General features: G+C 52.2%; 1 protein-coding gene across 2 annotated transcripts in view; it reads right to left on the bottom strand.

Moving 5' to 3' along the window:
• Window positions 1-16,141, bottom strand: part of WHRN (whirlin) — an 89,030-nt gene that overhangs the window by 14,283 nt on the left and 58,606 nt on the right. Inside the window, exons 4-8 of one of the 2 annotated variants that reach the window (XM_043870617.1) lie at window positions 9,988-10,190; window positions 8,837-8,873; window positions 7,503-7,715; window positions 6,282-6,491; window positions 2,754-2,786 (exon numbers count right to left, since the gene is read on the bottom strand). In XM_043870617.1, coding sequence (XP_043726552.1) covers window positions 2,754-2,786; window positions 6,282-6,491; window positions 7,503-7,715; window positions 8,837-8,873; window positions 9,988-10,190 — 696 coding nt within the window. The remainder of the gene's footprint in view (window positions 1-2,753; window positions 2,787-6,281; window positions 6,492-7,502; window positions 7,716-8,836; window positions 8,874-9,987; window positions 10,191-16,141) is intronic. The other variant, XM_043870619.1, reaches the window with a different exon arrangement.

Genomic DNA, 16,141 nt, shown 5'->3' with positions numbered 1-16,141 from the left:
GATTGTGTCTGGTTTGAGGGAAAACGGCTGCAGAATGAGCCATGTTGAACCTGGGATGGATAACCCGTGCAGCACGACCCAGGGACTCTGGGCTACATGGGAACTGGCTCCAACCGGGGCATCCGTTTGGGGCATCTGGGCCACAAGCGCCAGCGGCCTGCCACCCTGCCCGTCTGAGCACCAGAGCAGAGGACAGTTTCCTATGACGGAGGAGGTAACTGTTCAGCAGGCTGGAAAGGGAGATGATCCTGAGTCACCAGGGAATGAGGTTTCATTCCAGTTTCTGCTTCACATTTCCTTGGCCTCCACCTTGTCCCAGGCCCTGGGCTGGCACTTGGGGCACAGACAGGAGAAAGCTGAGGTCCCTGCCGGTGGACCCCACCAGCTCTCTTTGTGTGCCGAAGAAAACACTCAGGAAGAGTTTAAAGCAACAGGGTGGGCATTTTAATGGAGACGTGAAAAACACGTGTGCTCCCCGGGGGAAAGAATTTTTGTACGTGAGTAAGAAATGTTTTGAGTTGATGTCCATCTAGATTGTGGGGGTTGTTTCTCAGCATTTCTGCAGCAAAAGCTCACTCATACATGGTGGTGTTGTGGACTTAGGGCCAGGCACTTAGCAGGGAATAAGTGAGGATCATTTCGACCCCTTAGGAAGAGGTTCCTTAGGAGGAATGATGCAACCCTTGTTCAGAAACAGAAAAGTAGTGGGAACACAGGGCGGCCATTCCCTGCTGTGCTTCCCCTGGAATATTTTCTAGAATCTCTCGACAGAGAGGACTCTCAGGGTTGGAGGAGGCTTGGGAGCCTGCCTGGGTTATACAGATGGGAAGACAGGCCGGTGGTGGGTGAGGGGCTTTCCCGAGGGCGCCGGCATGGTGCATGGTAGGGACAGGGCAGAGGAAGGGGTGTGGGCTCCTGACTTCCAGGATGGGTCTAGTGCCCTGCATTCCCACACAGAGGGGCTTCCAGGTGTCTGTCCTGTGGCTCCGCATGCAGGCAGCGTGGGGCGTCTAGCCTGAGACCTGCTCTGTGTGTGTGGAGGGAGGGGGTTCCCAAGAGACACTGAGGCCAGGGTTGACCAGGCAGCAGGAAGAGCTGACCCCTGCAGAGCCTGTTATCATGTGTCTTAGCAGCTCGGGCTGCACAACCTCCCCAGAAGCTGCCTGGGAATGAACCTGTTTTTGGTTCAAACCCACACTCGTCCACTCTCAACCACCAGCGGCATCCAGATACAACTAAGGCAGACCAATCAGATCGTGTTGGCCCCTGTTCCGACTTGCCAACAGCTCCCATCTCACTCAGACACAAGCTCCAAGTCCGCAGCACTAACCCGCCACTGCCCTTCCCCTCACTGCTCCAGCCTCGCGGCTTCCCGGACTTTGCTCAGACACTCCAGGCACCACCTCAAAGCCTTTGCACCTGCTGTTCCCTCTACTGGAAATGCTCTTTCCCCAGCTGCGGGCTGGACCAGCTTCCTTACCTCTTCCAGGTCCTACTCGGGTGTCACTTCCTGACCATGGCCCTTTCCTGTTTCCTATTTTCTCCTTAGCACTTTTCACCACTTAACATACTGTGTACTTCAGTTCTTTATCTGGTTTAGTCTATCACTCCTGCTCTATCTAAATCCCGTAATGGAAAGGATTTCTCTGTTGATCACCAGTGTCTTCCCAGCACCTGAAACTGTACACAGCGTGTAGCAATCACTCAATCGAAATTTGCTAACAGAACAAAAGGAAGATAAGGAGCAAGAGAGTAGAAATAGATAGATGGATGGATAGATTGATAGATAGATGATGCTTAACAAGGATCTGGTTGAGCTCCTTCAGGGAAGAGTCACAACCAGAGTGCAGTGTTAACAGCACCAGCTCGGAGGTAAGCAGGCTGGGTTGGAATCCAGACTCCACCATCCGCTAGCTGAGCAATCTCGAGCAAGTCACGTCTCCCCGAGCCTCAGTTTTCTTCTCTGTAAAATGGAAATCATGGTAGTACTCGCCACATCTAGTTACCGAGAGGATCAAAGAAGATACACTTGGAAAGCATTATCACCGTGCCACGGAGACTCTTGACATATGCCTACTACCAATATTATTAAGAAAGGCCCAAATTACTAATATGGACCAGGCTCTATGCAGAGCATTAGGGAATCAATGGTGACTCCAGACACAATTGTGCCCTCAAGCACCCCATGGTCAAGGGGGGTAACTGACCAGGCTGGTACATATTATTAAATTATAATGACACAGGAGCCATAATAGCAGGAAGCCCAGGGGGCTGAAGGGTCCAGAGACTCAAAGTCACCCTCCTTGAGAAGATCAGGGAAGTCTGCTTGGAAGAGGAGGCATGTGAGCTAAGGGCTGAAGCACACACAAGAGACAGCCACGCCGTATGAAGTGGAAAGAACATTCCAGACAGACAGACTGTGTGGCACAGGCAAAGGCCAAGAGGTCTCTTGACAGTTCCACAGCAGAGAACGGTCACCCTCATCTTATAAAACTGAGCTCAGAGAGGCAAAACCATTTCCTGAGGTCACACAGCAAGGAACTGGCAGAGCTGGGGTTTGAACTGAGGGCATTCTCACTGCAGAGCCTGGAAAGCCTGATGGACCGGCAAACAGGAGAGACAGCACCAAGAAGAACCTGGTCTCCCCGCGGGGCTGGGTGTAGGCGCACAGGGGTGAGGGGAAGGGTCACGGCCCCCTGCTTCCACCCCAGCTAAAGGAGTCCCACAGCCCCACTCGGCGAGAAGGACGGTACCTCCATCAGGTCTATGAGCCACAGCAGTCGCTCCTGGGGAGGAAGGGTGGGCAAAAGGCAAAAAGAAAAATACATCAAATAAACATAAGGGATGGAGCGGGCACAGCAAACCCCCTTCCCAAACACACACACACACACACACACACAAAGGCAAAACAAACAAAAATCCCCCGAGCTCCTTTTCTCTTCACGGGGACTGCTTTGGGCAGGAATAAAGGAGGGATGAGGAAGACCCCACAGGGACAGTCAGCATGGCTTCATTCTAACTGCTTCCTAGAAGGAAACCAAGAAAGGATACTGTCCTTGAGAAGGGCTGTCAGGAAATGGTCATGCCCCCTGGGGGCAACCCTGGGAGTCTCCAGCAGTTGAAGCTAGGATCGTTATTCCCACTTGGCAGATGGGAAAACTGAGGCCAAGCAAAGGGAAGTGACTTGCCCAGGGTCACATCTGCAGCTGAAAGGCAGAGCCTGGAGGAGTATCTTGTTTGGAAGCCTCCATCAGGGAAGACCTGGATTCCAGGGAAGCCCAGGCCCTGTGTTAGCAGAGAACCTCAGCGCCTATGAACAGGCGCCCAGGGCCGTGCGTGTGGAAGGTGCCCAGCGCGGGCTGACATTTGGAGGGGCAGTGGCAGAACGTCAGCCCTGTGCTTTCCAGAAGACCTCAAGTGCCTGCCAGGCCCCGGATACAGGGTGGTTACCCCAGCCAGGCTGGGAAACCTGGGGAAGAACAGAGGTTTCCTCTGCCTTCGGGGTGTGGGCAGCGAGTCTGGGAGGTTACTCGTCCTTTACCCTTCCGACAAGCTGGGGAAAGGAGCATTGCTGCCCCAGTGCAGGGAGGGAGCGCCAGGCGCTGCGGAGGGGGTGCCCTTCCACACCGCCTCTCCTGCCTCACGTCGCTCTTAGCACCCACCTCCCAGAGCTCGCCCTGACCTTGGTCAGTCCTGACCTGACGCACCTGTGCTTCCAGGGGGTCTCAGACTCATCAGTCAGTTCAGTCACTCAGTCGTGTCCGACTCTTTGCGACCCCATGGACTGCGGCACGCCAGGCCTCCCTGTCCATCACGGACTCCCGGAGTCTACTCAGACTCATAGTTATTCACATTTCAGAAGCTGGGAGGCCCTTTCCATCTGTCCTACAAACTCCCTGCTCAAATCATCCTGTAGCCTTTCTGAGCTGTGCCTTTCCCAGGGCGTTCCAATCCGGAGGGCCGGGTCCACTGCCACAGCGGGGCCTCAGATGGCCGGGGACAGTGCCTTCCCGGTACAGGAGAGACCCAGGCGCTGAGCTGGGGCTGGAACCCTTGCCCTGAGTCCTTCCTGGGGTTACACCTCCAAGTCCTGCAGCCTGGCCTGCCCTTGGGGCCTCGGGCTGCTATGGCCAGAGTCACCAAGGACCTCAGGTCATTCTACCCACGGGGAAACCAAAGCCCAGAGAAGCCGGGCTTAAACCTAAACTAAACCTTAAACCTAAACCTAAACTCCTTACCTCCCAGGCTAGAGGTACCTCCCATCCCACCCACTGGATCGCTCATCCCCGATTCTACAGTGATCATTCCAGAATTACAGTATGCAACCCCGCAAGTTTTAGAGCGGTGTTTTGTGGCTCCTGAAGCCCCACGTGGACATACTTAAGCCAATCTCAGTGGAGCTGGACACAGAGAGAAATGAACCTTCGGGCCAGGGCTCCGCAGCCTGAAGCCAGTTCGTCACCCGTGTGTGCCACATCAGAGCCAAACACGCAGCCCCAGGTGGGGGACAGACCTCCTGGATGAGGTCTGCAGCCTCATCCAGAGCCTGGAGGAATGGGCGACAGCTTCCTAGCCACCCCAGGAAGGATGAGGACTCGGGGGATGAAGGTGACTCGGGATGGTAGGGACAGGAGGTAGAGGAACAAAAGTTTCCCCAGAAGCTCAGATCCCCAGAGCTTAAAAAAAAAAAAAAAGCCACATTGGGAGCTTGAAGGAGTCTTTTGGGCCTAGAAAAGAGAACAACAGTCTCAAAGGCCCCTTGCTGAATCATCTAACTTCGGAGAAAACAGAGCATAACTTTAGTTCCATCCTGATGCTCCAGGCCAGTTGCATCTATCTGGGACTTATCACCCCCTGTCCGGAAACCTACCACCCCCTACACCCGCCCAGAAGACTTATCACCCCCTGCCCAACTACAAGTGTCATCTCAACAAAAGAATACTCAAAATATCCCGCCTGATTGACGTTTCCCTTATCGCTTCCACAAACCTCCCTATAAGTATGAAGCCTCCCTGATCCCTTTCGGCGCTCAGCCTGGTCATTAGGCCGACTGTCGCCCCTCCTTGCCTGAATAAAGGTAACCTACTTCTGTTGAGGTCGTCTTTCCTTTTCTGCCTCGCCGGAACTGTACCTTACAGAGCTGAAGCCCACAAAGCGGGCCTGCTGCTGGGCTGTCCCCTGGTGGCTGAGCACACCTGTGCCCGCTGACCACCTGTGTCTGCAGGTGGACATCATCGCATCCTCTGACCTCCTCCTCCTCCAACAGGACAACCAACACTGTCCAATAGAGATTCCACCCGTGAGAGCTCCCAGTTCAGTGTCTGGGAGTAACAGTGGTTAAAGAATTCATCTTCCTCCTCCCCTTCCACAGGAGAGAGGTGCTGAATGACCAGCCGGCAGGAAAGCAGAGGACGGAGCCGAGTCGGCTCTCCTGACCTCCAGCTCCGCCTTTTCCCACTGCATCAGTCTTAGTAACTGGCTGTGTCCTGCGATGGATAATGAAGCACTTCCTCTGCCCTTTCCTCCCCAAGGCCTCCCAGGGTTCACCTGCCTCCGAGCATCCTGGGGGCAAAGCCCCACCCTGAGGCAGTCCAGATGCCTTTCTGGGGGCTGGTGAGTCTGGGAGAAAGTCAGACTGGGCTCTAGGGCTCCAGAGAATCAGGAGGCGGTGTCTCAGGGAAGATCCCAGTCACCACGACCACTACCATGATGAGATCACCAGCGTGATGTCTCATGGGATCCTCCCACTACTGGTTCTGTTTGTCTCGTTAAGAAAAAGGGTTAGTCGCTCAGTCGTGTCCGACTCTTTTTGACCCCATGGACTGTAGCCCAGCAGGCTACTCTGTCCAGGGAACTCTCCAGGCAAGAATACTGGAGTGGGTTGCCATTCCCTTCTCCAGGGGGTTGAATCTGGGTCTCCTGCATCGAAGGGAGATTCTTTACCATCTGAGCTACCAAGGAAGCCCATTTGTCTCATTACCTGCGTTTTTTGGCCTTTCTTCCCCAGCCCACCCGCTGCAGCCCATCCCACAGCCTGTGAGCCCCTGAGGCAGGTCAATCCGTCTTGTTCCATTGTGTCTGAGAGCCCATGCCTGGCACACAGGAGGCACCCAGCAATCAGGAGGTTTTCACAGGTGAAGAAACCGAGACTCTGAAAGGCAAGGCCCTGAGCTGGCCAGGAGTCGAGTCCCAGCAGAGACTCCCAGGGCTGGATTTGAACCCAGGTGGGTCTTAACTCCCTTGCTGGCTGTGAGGTCAGGCACGGGGCAGGGGCTGCTCACCCTGGCCGAGCTGACGGTGGTGGAGGTGCCGTGGCTGCCTATGGACGAGCCCGTTTCGCTGTAGGAGACCGTGGAGTAGGTGTCCCCGCCTGCAGGACCCGGGGGCTGCCGCGCCTTCATGGACTCGATCTCCCGTCTCAGCACCAGGTGGTCGAAGCGGTCCAGGTCTTGGGGGGAGATGGTGCCTCTCACCTCGGAGAGGAGCGAGAACTGGAGGCCGGGACAAGCCGGGGACTCAGCAGGGAGCTCCACCGGCAGGCGGGACAGCCCTCTGCCGCCCCAAATGCAGGCGTGCGTGCTAAGTCGCTTTAGTCATGTCCGACTCAATGAACTGTGGCCCACCAGGCTCCTCTGTCCATGGGATTCTCCAGGCATGAACACTGGAGTGGGTTGCCACGCCCTCCTCCAAAGGAGCTTCTCAACCCAGGGATCGAACCCACATTTCTTGGGTCTCCTACATTGGCAGGTGGGTTCTTTACCACCAGCACCGCCTGGGAAACCCCTGCTACCCCAAACAACCTTCATGCAAACTTGGCCACTGCCCTCCCCTCCTTAACCCTCTGTGGCTCCCCACTGTCCTAGGACAAATTCCAAACACCTAGATGCCAGGACCAGCATCACTGACCCCTTCTCCCTGCTCACTTCTTCCCTAACATCTCACCCTTCACATCCGGCTCCAAGTCCCTAAACAGAAAGCCCTTGGCTGTCCCTTCCCCCTCCTTCTCTCCAAACTGACTTCCCTCTGTTAGGTCTTCCCAAAGGTAACCACTCCCAGTGGATTTAATCACTTCTTCCTTGGTGCAGCTTTTGAACCTCAAACAGGCTTTTCCACTAGAGCAGCGTTCTCAAAGAGGGTAGCACGGTTTGGTCACTTGGGGGCTTGTGAAACATGTGGAGTTAGCCAGCCTGGGGTGTGGCCCGGGGAATTGCTTTTTAAGAGCTATCCAGACAATTCTAAATGCACACCCAGCATAAAAAGCTGCTACATTGGGACCCCGAGTACAAGGAACGTGGACTATTCCCTTGAGAGTCTGAGGGGTTCGGGGGTAGGGGTGGGGGCTGTCTCGGTCACCAGTCCCTGCCCAGGCTTCAGTTGGGTCTGACTCTTTGTGGGTTCTCAGTAAAGGAGTGGGGTTCAGAGGCAGGCAGGGAAGGATGCAGAACCCCGGGGAGCTGAAGCCAGGCCCCTCCAGCCCCGCCTTGCCCGAGGAGGCGGGTCACCTTGGCATGGGTGTTGAGCAGCTCGAACAGGGCCATGACTAGGGCCTCCACGGACACGCTGCCGCCACGGTACTCCTCCAGGTAGTAGGCCAGGGTGGCACGCTCCTGCTCGGTCAGCAGGTGCCGCGCCTGCTCCTCCAGCAGCCCCCGCGTCTGGTTCCCCAGGCTGCTCAGGGTCACCTGGGAGCCGGCTGGCCCCTTGTAAAACCCCAGCTGAAAGACAGGGAGACAGAGGCCCCGGGGGTGCGGGTCTGCTCTGGAAGCCAAGCCAGCTACCACCCTGCAGACGGGTGGGGTGGGTCCCTCTGAGGTCTCCGCCCATGGGTAAAGCCGCAGGTGTCCCCGGACGTTCTCAGGGCACTGGGTCTCCTGCAGCTGCAAAGTGCTTTTCTGGCTCACGTGGCACTTTCACACGTGTTGTCTGATCAGAGCCCCGTGACCATTCAGGGTCAAGCAGTATTATTACGGTTCCCATTTTACTGGTTGGGTTGCCGTCTCTCCTCTCTGAGTACATTGGGGATTATAGTAATGTTATTTCTGAAACGTGGCTCAGACCTGCACACACCCCACACCTCCCAGCATGGCCTCCACCACCATCAACCGTGTCCAAGAGGCCACCCGGTCTCCCTGCTTGTCCCCGCTGCCTCTCCCTGTCGCCTACAGAGCTGCTGAATTGACCTCATGAAAGCATAGATCTCATGTTGCCGCCCTGGTGAAGCCCTTCAATGGCACCCCATCATTTCAGCTTAGCAGACAAACCTCTTCCACGGCTCACTAAGTCCTGTGGGATCTGATGATCCCACCCACAAGCCACGCGTGGCGCCCGCCCCAGGACCCTGGCACGGGCTGTGCCTTCTGACTGCATCCTCCCCTCCAGCTCCTGCCCAGACTCTGATCTCACTAACCTTCACTTCATGTTCAACTTACAGCCCAGATGCTGAGTTGCCACCTTACAGAGCCTTCACCCTCTCCCTCTGCCCTCCCCGCACCTAAACATCTGCCATTCTCTCTCCTAAGACCTGGCACCTTTCTTGGAAGGCACCGAACATCTTTGATGATGAGATACGCGTGCAGGTTTGCTTTGCTTTGATGTGTGTCTCCTTTATTGGGTGTAACCCCCCCCCCCCAGGGTGGGGACCTGACTTGTGCTGTTCATGCCGCTAACTCCGGGGTCCAGGGTGGTGCCTGGAACCTGGCGGCCTGGAACCTTCCCACGTGTGTGGGAAGGAGGCTACGCAGGCAGTCGGCGGGCTGCCCACCCTGCTGGGCCCAGAGCTCCCCAGTCGGGAACCAGTGAAGAAGCCAAAGATACCCGCAGACAGAGAGCAGCCTACCTTGTTGGTCCCTTCTGCTGTAAGATCCCCGGGAAACCTACGAAGAAAGAGAAGCACGTTCAGCCTGATGTCTGAGCAGTTGATGTCAGGCACAGGCCAGGGAATGGCTGCTTTGCAGCGAGAGGAAGGAAGTTTTGGGAGAACCATGGGCTGCGCTCACTGGGGCCACTCCAGGGAATATCAGGCCCGGGACAGATGGGCAGTTTCTGAATTCCTGCCCAACCATGTGGATGGCATTTCTAAAACCAGGCAAGGTGGTCTGCTGAGCTGTTTCATGCCCTATAGGGCCAAGTCAGGTAACATGCAGAGAAGGGACTAAATAATAACTGCCATGTGGGTCAGGCCAGTCTAGGGAGCGGGAGGACAGGGTCAACTGGAGATGTTAAGAAACAACTTGCAGGTACAGCTGTCTTCCAGTCTGTTTTCATTAAAAAAAAAAAAAGTGGTCTCAAGCTTCCAGAATCCCTGATTTTCAAGAAGCAGCCAGAAATCCAGGCGTCCTGCCCCACCCCCCTCCATGGGAAACCTGATGTCTTTTTAAATGTTGGTAACTAATTTTTTAAAATTACTGTACTGGGAAGGTGAAAGGAAGAGAGGAAGGAGGGGATGAAAAAAGGGAGAAATAGATGCTCTGGGTGTGTTCGGCTTGGGGGCCACCAGCTGGTTTGAGACTTCAAATGGAAATCCAAAGGTGACACATTATTAGCAGCTATGCAGCCACCTGGCAACTATATCTCACGTTATGACTCCCAAGACCCTTTCATGCAAGTCACTCATGGGATCCTCTTTCACACATCTGGAATGGGGGCTGCAGTTAGGAGTCCCACTTTTCAGACAAAGCAACTAAGGGCCAAAAAGGAAGTTATGAGATTTGCTAAACGGCAAGTACAGAGTGAGAGGACTGGATGCTGCGGCTCAGCTTTCCAAGGAAAACTGAGGCCAGAAGAGCAAAGGGGATGTGCCCATGGTCAGGCCCCGCACACGGGAGGGACCCTGGGGTGGGACTTCAGGCTCTGGGAACCAGGGCAGTCTTCACAGATCGGGGCACAGAGCATGGTGCAGGGATGGAAGGGGCTGTTACTGGCTTTCAGGAACGGCCCTGGGGTCCCTGGGGGTCCTGGGGCTCAGATGAGAGAGCAGCTCGGCCGCACCCTGAGCAGCTGGCGGCAGCGTCCCCGATCCGGGAACTGGCGATCCACTTGGTCTCGTCCACGGTGGTGCGGGCGTGGGGCAGCCGCCCGACGTCCTTCACGGTCAGGATGAGATGCTGGGATGACTTGAGCAGCCTGACCGCCTCGTCGTGCAGGATGTTGAGAAAGCTCCGCCCATTCACCTCCAGAATCTGGTCCCCGACCTGCCAAGACCACCACACAACACAGTCACCTGGGCTGTCTGCAGGACACCGACTCATGTCAGGGGCTCTTCAGAGTCCAGATCCCAATTTTCCTCCTGGGTAGCGGAGGTCACTGAGGCTCAGAGAGGTTATGTGGGTGCTTGACGGTCACATAGCAAATCAATGGCAGAACCAACCATCCAATCCGGATCCTCAGCCCATGACCCTGTCACTAGAAAGGGCCACCTCCCTCAACCAAACAAGGGCTTTGAGGGGTGGGTCTGTGAAGTTCCCGAGGGTCTCCTTATCTAGAAAACAAAAGCCATTTCAGAGGCCTGGATGCAGGTGAAATTGGGGGAAAGATGAAATGTGAAGGCACTGTTCCATTAATTTTCCTGTTATACTTCTACATCATTAAGTTTGTTACCTTAAGCATGTATTCTTACATTGCCTTAGTGTAAACATCACTATCAATAAATGAGAAAACTAGCCTACTGATAAAGGAATAATATGTTGCTTGGATTTTCAGGACAAGAAGGTGATTTTACTTGGTAATGGAAGAACGTATTTTTTAATGAAAGGGTGAAAAAATAGAAGAAGAAAAAACTAGCCTTCCAATAAACATAAATATGTCACAAGACCAGAAGGGGCTGCCCAGGAAGCTGCTGCAGGGTCAGCTGGGGTACTTTTAAACTCAGAGGGTTTGGTGCTTTTTCTACATTCATTGATGGGTGACCAGAGGGGGCTGCCCAGGGTCACAGCCCACTGTGGTCTTGAAGGGCAGCCCTGTAACACCAATTATCTCTGGCCCCTCTTCCTTCTTCCCGGCATCCGTGTATGCTGATGGCACATGATCACCCCTAGGGGTGTTTTCCAGTGCTTTTTAAAGCAGGATTTGGAAAAGGTGAGCCAAACACGGATTTGGAAGAAAAAGAGAGGAAAAGAAGATGTGGTGATGAGCCTGAGAACCAAAACCCTGGTCCCCAGTTTCCTGTCTTTTCTTTAACCTCTCACCTGCAACCAGAGAGTTTCCAGAATAGAAAGTGGTTATAAATTCAGTCTTTCTGTCTCCCCTCTGCTCCAGTGTTGATGTGTTCAGAGAAGGCCCATGGCATCTTCGCCCCCACGACCCCATCCAACATTTCCCGCACACCTCCTGTGTGCCAGGCTCTGCGCTGGGACATGGAGCCAAGAAAGACAGAGTGCTTCCCGCTCCCAGGCTGCTCAGCGGGCTCCACCTCAGGCTATGAGTGAGTTTTCCCTCCAGCCTCTCCACACCTTTTCTCCAAGGCCCAGCACACAGTGGGAATTCAATAAAAATTAATCCAATGAATGAAGAGTCAGACACCAGTCCTTCCCCCAGTCCTAGCCCCAGGGCCATTTCTGCTGCAGCTCGGGGGGCCCAACACATGACACCAGCCTGGAGCCCCAAATTTCAAGCCACTTCTGACCAGATGCTGACTGTCTGCCAAGCACCTTGTTTGTCCCTTTAGTTTTCCCTATTTAATATCCTCCGCTTTCTGCCAAGTAAGGATCGTTTGCTCCGCATCTGACCAGAGAAAAGATGGAGACTCAGAGAGGTTAAGTAAACAGTTTGTGGTTACAGAGGCTAGTGAAGAGGACAGCAGGAGTGTAAACCCAAGTCAGGCTCCAAGGTCCTAACGCTGTCTGCTACTGGGCTGCTGTCTGGTTTCAAATACAGTGTGCTCAAAGCCCCCATCCTGCTGTTCCTCCCTAGCCCTGCCTGTAGCAACCAGCTCTGAGAATCCACCCTCATCATCAACTCTGCCTTTGTCCCCCCGATGCCGGAGACCCGGGTTTGATCTCTGGGATGGGAAGATCCTCAATGGCAACCCCCGCCAGTATTCTTGCCTGGAGAATTCCATGGACTGAGAACACTGGCAAGCTACAGTTCATGGGATTGCAAAGAGACGGACATGACTGAGCAACTAACTCTCTCTCTCTCTCTCTCTCTCTCCAGGAAGTCTCACCTTCCTCCCCCTCCATCGGCTCCCTAACCTGCGTCCCCACCTGCTCACTCCTGGGGTCCTGGGCTGGCGTTCTCCTCCCTGCATTAACTTCTAAAATGGCCCCTGGCCTGGCCCCAGGTTAACATTTCCTTAGTGTTTTGCTTTTGTGATATTCCTCCCAGCTTAAAAACCTGTTCAGTTCAGTTCAGTCACTCAGTTGTGTCCGACTCTTTTCGACCCCAATAACCGCAGCACGCCAGGCCTCCCTGTCCATCACCAACTCCCGGAGTCCACCCAAACCCATGTCCATCAAGTCGGTGATGCCATCCAACCATCTCATCCTCTGTCGTCCCATTCTCCTCCTGCCCTCAATCTTTCCCAGCATCAGGGTCTTTTCCAATGAGTTAGCTCTTCACATCAGGTGGCCAAAGTATTGGAGTTTCAGCTTCAACATCAGTCCTTTCAGTGAACACCCAGGACTGATCTCCTTTAGGATGGACTGGTTGGATCTCCTTGCAGTCCAAGGGACTCTCAAGAGTCTTCTCCAACACCAAACAGTTCAAAAGCATCAATTAAAAACCTGAATGACCCCTATAACCCTGCAGGCAACATAACCCTAAGGTCAAAGGTTTCAAAGACCATCAGACTTGGGTAGACACTCTGGCTTTGCTACTTCCATGCCACATGAACTCGAGCAAATCCCCCAATAAACTTTGTTTTTAATTGATTAAAAGAACACATTCATTTTATTAAGGTATTTTTCTGTTACTATAGGAGAGAAAAAAAAAAAAGCTTTCAAATAGTGGCCTGGTTTCAAAATTCATTGTTTTGGGTTTTATTTCATGCTATTTCAGTCCTGCTTGTTGGGAATAAATCTATAGTAAAACCTCAGAAGATCTATTACCTCCCATGAAGGCAGAAAAAAAAAAGTAAAACTGTAGGTCAGGTTCGAGAGGAGTCTGGGTTACATCAGCTTATTATTAGAGGCCTATTTAAATTTTTCTCAGGAAATTACTTCCCAAATTACATGTAGGAGCACATTTTCCACTGTTGTTAAGAACCGGGGGCAAAAATCCATTAAACTTTTGTCCCTTAGTTTTCTTGCATATAAAAAGGGAATCCTAGCCCAGGATTGCCCTCCAAATTTCTATAGTCATCAGCATCATCGGTCATCAGCATTGCTTTTCAATGCCACCAGCAATATCCACAATTTTCTCTCTTTCCATATCTTTGAGCTCCCCAGTTGAAAAATCCCTCGGAACTTGTGTGTGCTAAGTCACTTCAGTCGTGTCCGACTCTTTGCAACCCCACGGACTGTAGCCCACCAGGCTCCTCTGTCTATGGACTTCTCCAGGCAAGAATGCTGCAGTGGGTTGCCATTTCCTACTCCAGGGGATCTTCCCGGCCCAGGGATTGAACCCGCGCCTCTTACACTTTCTGTTGGCAGGTTCTTTACCACAGCGCCGCCTGGGAAGCTTAGGTAGCCTCAGTTGGTCTCCTCGCAAAGAGCTTAAGGGAAGACCCGATGTCTGATTTGAGGCTTGGCACACAGTAAGAGCTCAATAAGTGCTTATTCACAGGAGGTGTGGATTTTGCCCCTTCCCACTGTGCCTCTCTCCCAGCTGGTGTTCCCCGATGCTGAGAAGCAAGGCTGTATTAAAGAAGCCCTTCCCAGGCAGGCACTAGGGCCTGACTGAGAGCGGAGTGCGATGCCAGCCCGCTCCCGCGCGCTGTCCTGGGTCCTCACGCTTTCCCTGAGTAGCGGCTGTACCTCTCCCCTCTGCCCCCAGCTCTGAGCTGCTGGAGTCAGGCTGTCCTCTTCATCTGCTGAAGTGCGCTGTTTGCTTAAGTATCCCTCTCAATAGCTCTGGCTTTTGTTAAGCTAAGGGAATCAATTTTAATCTTTCCCACACACTTTATTTCATCTCAGCAGTTTAATTAAAGGAAGTAACATCTGAGAGACCAGATAAGTGTGAGCATCCTTTGTGAGCAAGCTCCTCCCTACAGGTCTAGGCCGGGTGGGGGGCGGGGGCAAACAACTCAATTCCACAAACAGCTACCTGGCCCTTTATGGTGAGGAATGTCCCAGATATTGCATGGGACTTATGTACACTAAATCAAGTATTCGTTGTTTAATCGGAACTCAGATTTACATAGTGGCATGTGTTTTGATTAGCTAAATCTGGCAACGCTGGGTTGGGGGTATCAGTCTCCTCTGGAGGCAATGCTTCTTGGTGGGGGCGGAGGTGAGCTGATTTAGTGCTATGGTTTCCAAACTTCAGTTACCTTCCCTAGCCCTGAGCCGGGCACCTGTCATTTGTTTAGTCCTGTGAATCACTTGTGGACAGTTACGGCAGCTTCCTTGTAAGAATAAACATCCAGCAAATCAATCTATAGATTCAATGCAATCCCTATCAAGCTACCAACGGTATTTTTCACAGAACTAGAACAAATAATTTCACAATTTGTATGGAAATACAAAAAACCTCGAATAGCCAAAGTGATCTTGAGAAAGAAGAATGGAACTGGAGGAATCAACCTGCCTGACTTCAGACTATACTACAAAGCCACAGTCATCAAGACAGTATGGTACTGGCACAAAGACAGAAATATAGATCAATGGAACAGAATAGAAAGCCCAGAGATAAATCCACGAACTTATGGACACCTTATCTTTGACAAAGGAGGCAAGGATATACAATGGAAAAAAGACAACCTCTTTAACAAGTGGTGCTGGGAAAGCTGGTCAACCACTTGTAAAAGAATGAAACTAGAACACTTTCTAACACCATACACAAAAATAAACTCAAAATGGATTAAAGATCTATATGTAAGACCAGAAACTATAAAACTCCTAGAGGAGAACATAGGCAAAACACTCTCTGACATAAACCACAGCAAGATCCTCTATGACCCACCTCCCAGAATATTGGAAATAAAAGCAAAACTAAACAAATGGGACCTAATGAAACTTAAAAGCTTTTGCACAACAAAGGAAACTATAAGTAAGGTGAAAAGACAGCCCTCAGATTGGGAGAAAATAATAGCAAATGAAGAAACAGACAAAGGATTAATCTCAAAAATATACAAGCAACTCCTGCAGCTCAATTCCAGAAAAATAAATGACCCAATCAAAAAATGGGCCAAAGAACTAAACAGACATTTCTCCAAAGAAGACATACAGATGGCTAACAAACACATGAAAAGATGCTCAACATCACTCATTATCAGAGAAATGCAAATCAAAACCACAACGAGGTACCATTACACGCCAGTCAGGATGGCTGCTATCCAAAAGTCTACAAGCAATAAATGCTGGAGAGGGTGTGGAGAAAAGGGAACCCTCTTACACTGTTGGTGGGAATGCAAACTAGTACAGCCGCTATGGAGAACAGTGTGGAGATTTCTTAAAAAACTGGAAATAGAACTGCCATATGACCCAGCAATCCCACTTCTGGGCATATACACTGAGGAAACCAGATCTGAAAGAGACACGTGCACCCCAGTGTTCATTGCAGCACTGTTTATAATAGCCAGGACATGGAAGCATCCTAGATGCCCATCAGCAGATGAATGGATAAGAAAGCTGTGGTACATATACACCATGGAATATTACTCAGCCGTTAAAAAGAATTCATTTGAACCAGTTCTAATGAGATGGATCAAACTGGAGCCCATTATACAGAGTGAAGTAAGCCAGAAAGATAAAGAACATTACAGCATACTAACACATATATATGGAATTTAGAAAGATGATAACGATAACCCTATATGCAAAACAGAAAAAGAGACACAGAAGTACAGAACAGACTTTTGAACTCTGTGGGAGAAGGTGAGGGTGGGATGTTGCGAAAGAACAGCATGTATATTATCTATGGTGAAACGGGTCACCAGCCCAGGTGGGATGCATGAGACAAGTGCTCGGGCCTGGTGCACTGGGAAGACCCAGAGGAATCGGGTGGGGAGGGAATCGGGATGGGGAATACGTGTAGACCTATTGCT

The sequence above is a fragment of the Cervus elaphus genome, chromosome 16, assembly GCF_910594005.1.
Source record: "Cervus elaphus chromosome 16, mCerEla1.1, whole genome shotgun sequence".
Taxonomy (NCBI): Eukaryota; Metazoa; Chordata; class Mammalia; order Artiodactyla; family Cervidae; genus Cervus; species Cervus elaphus.
Note: the sequence above shows the minus strand (reverse complement) of the source record. Positions and strands in the feature narration are given on the sequence as shown.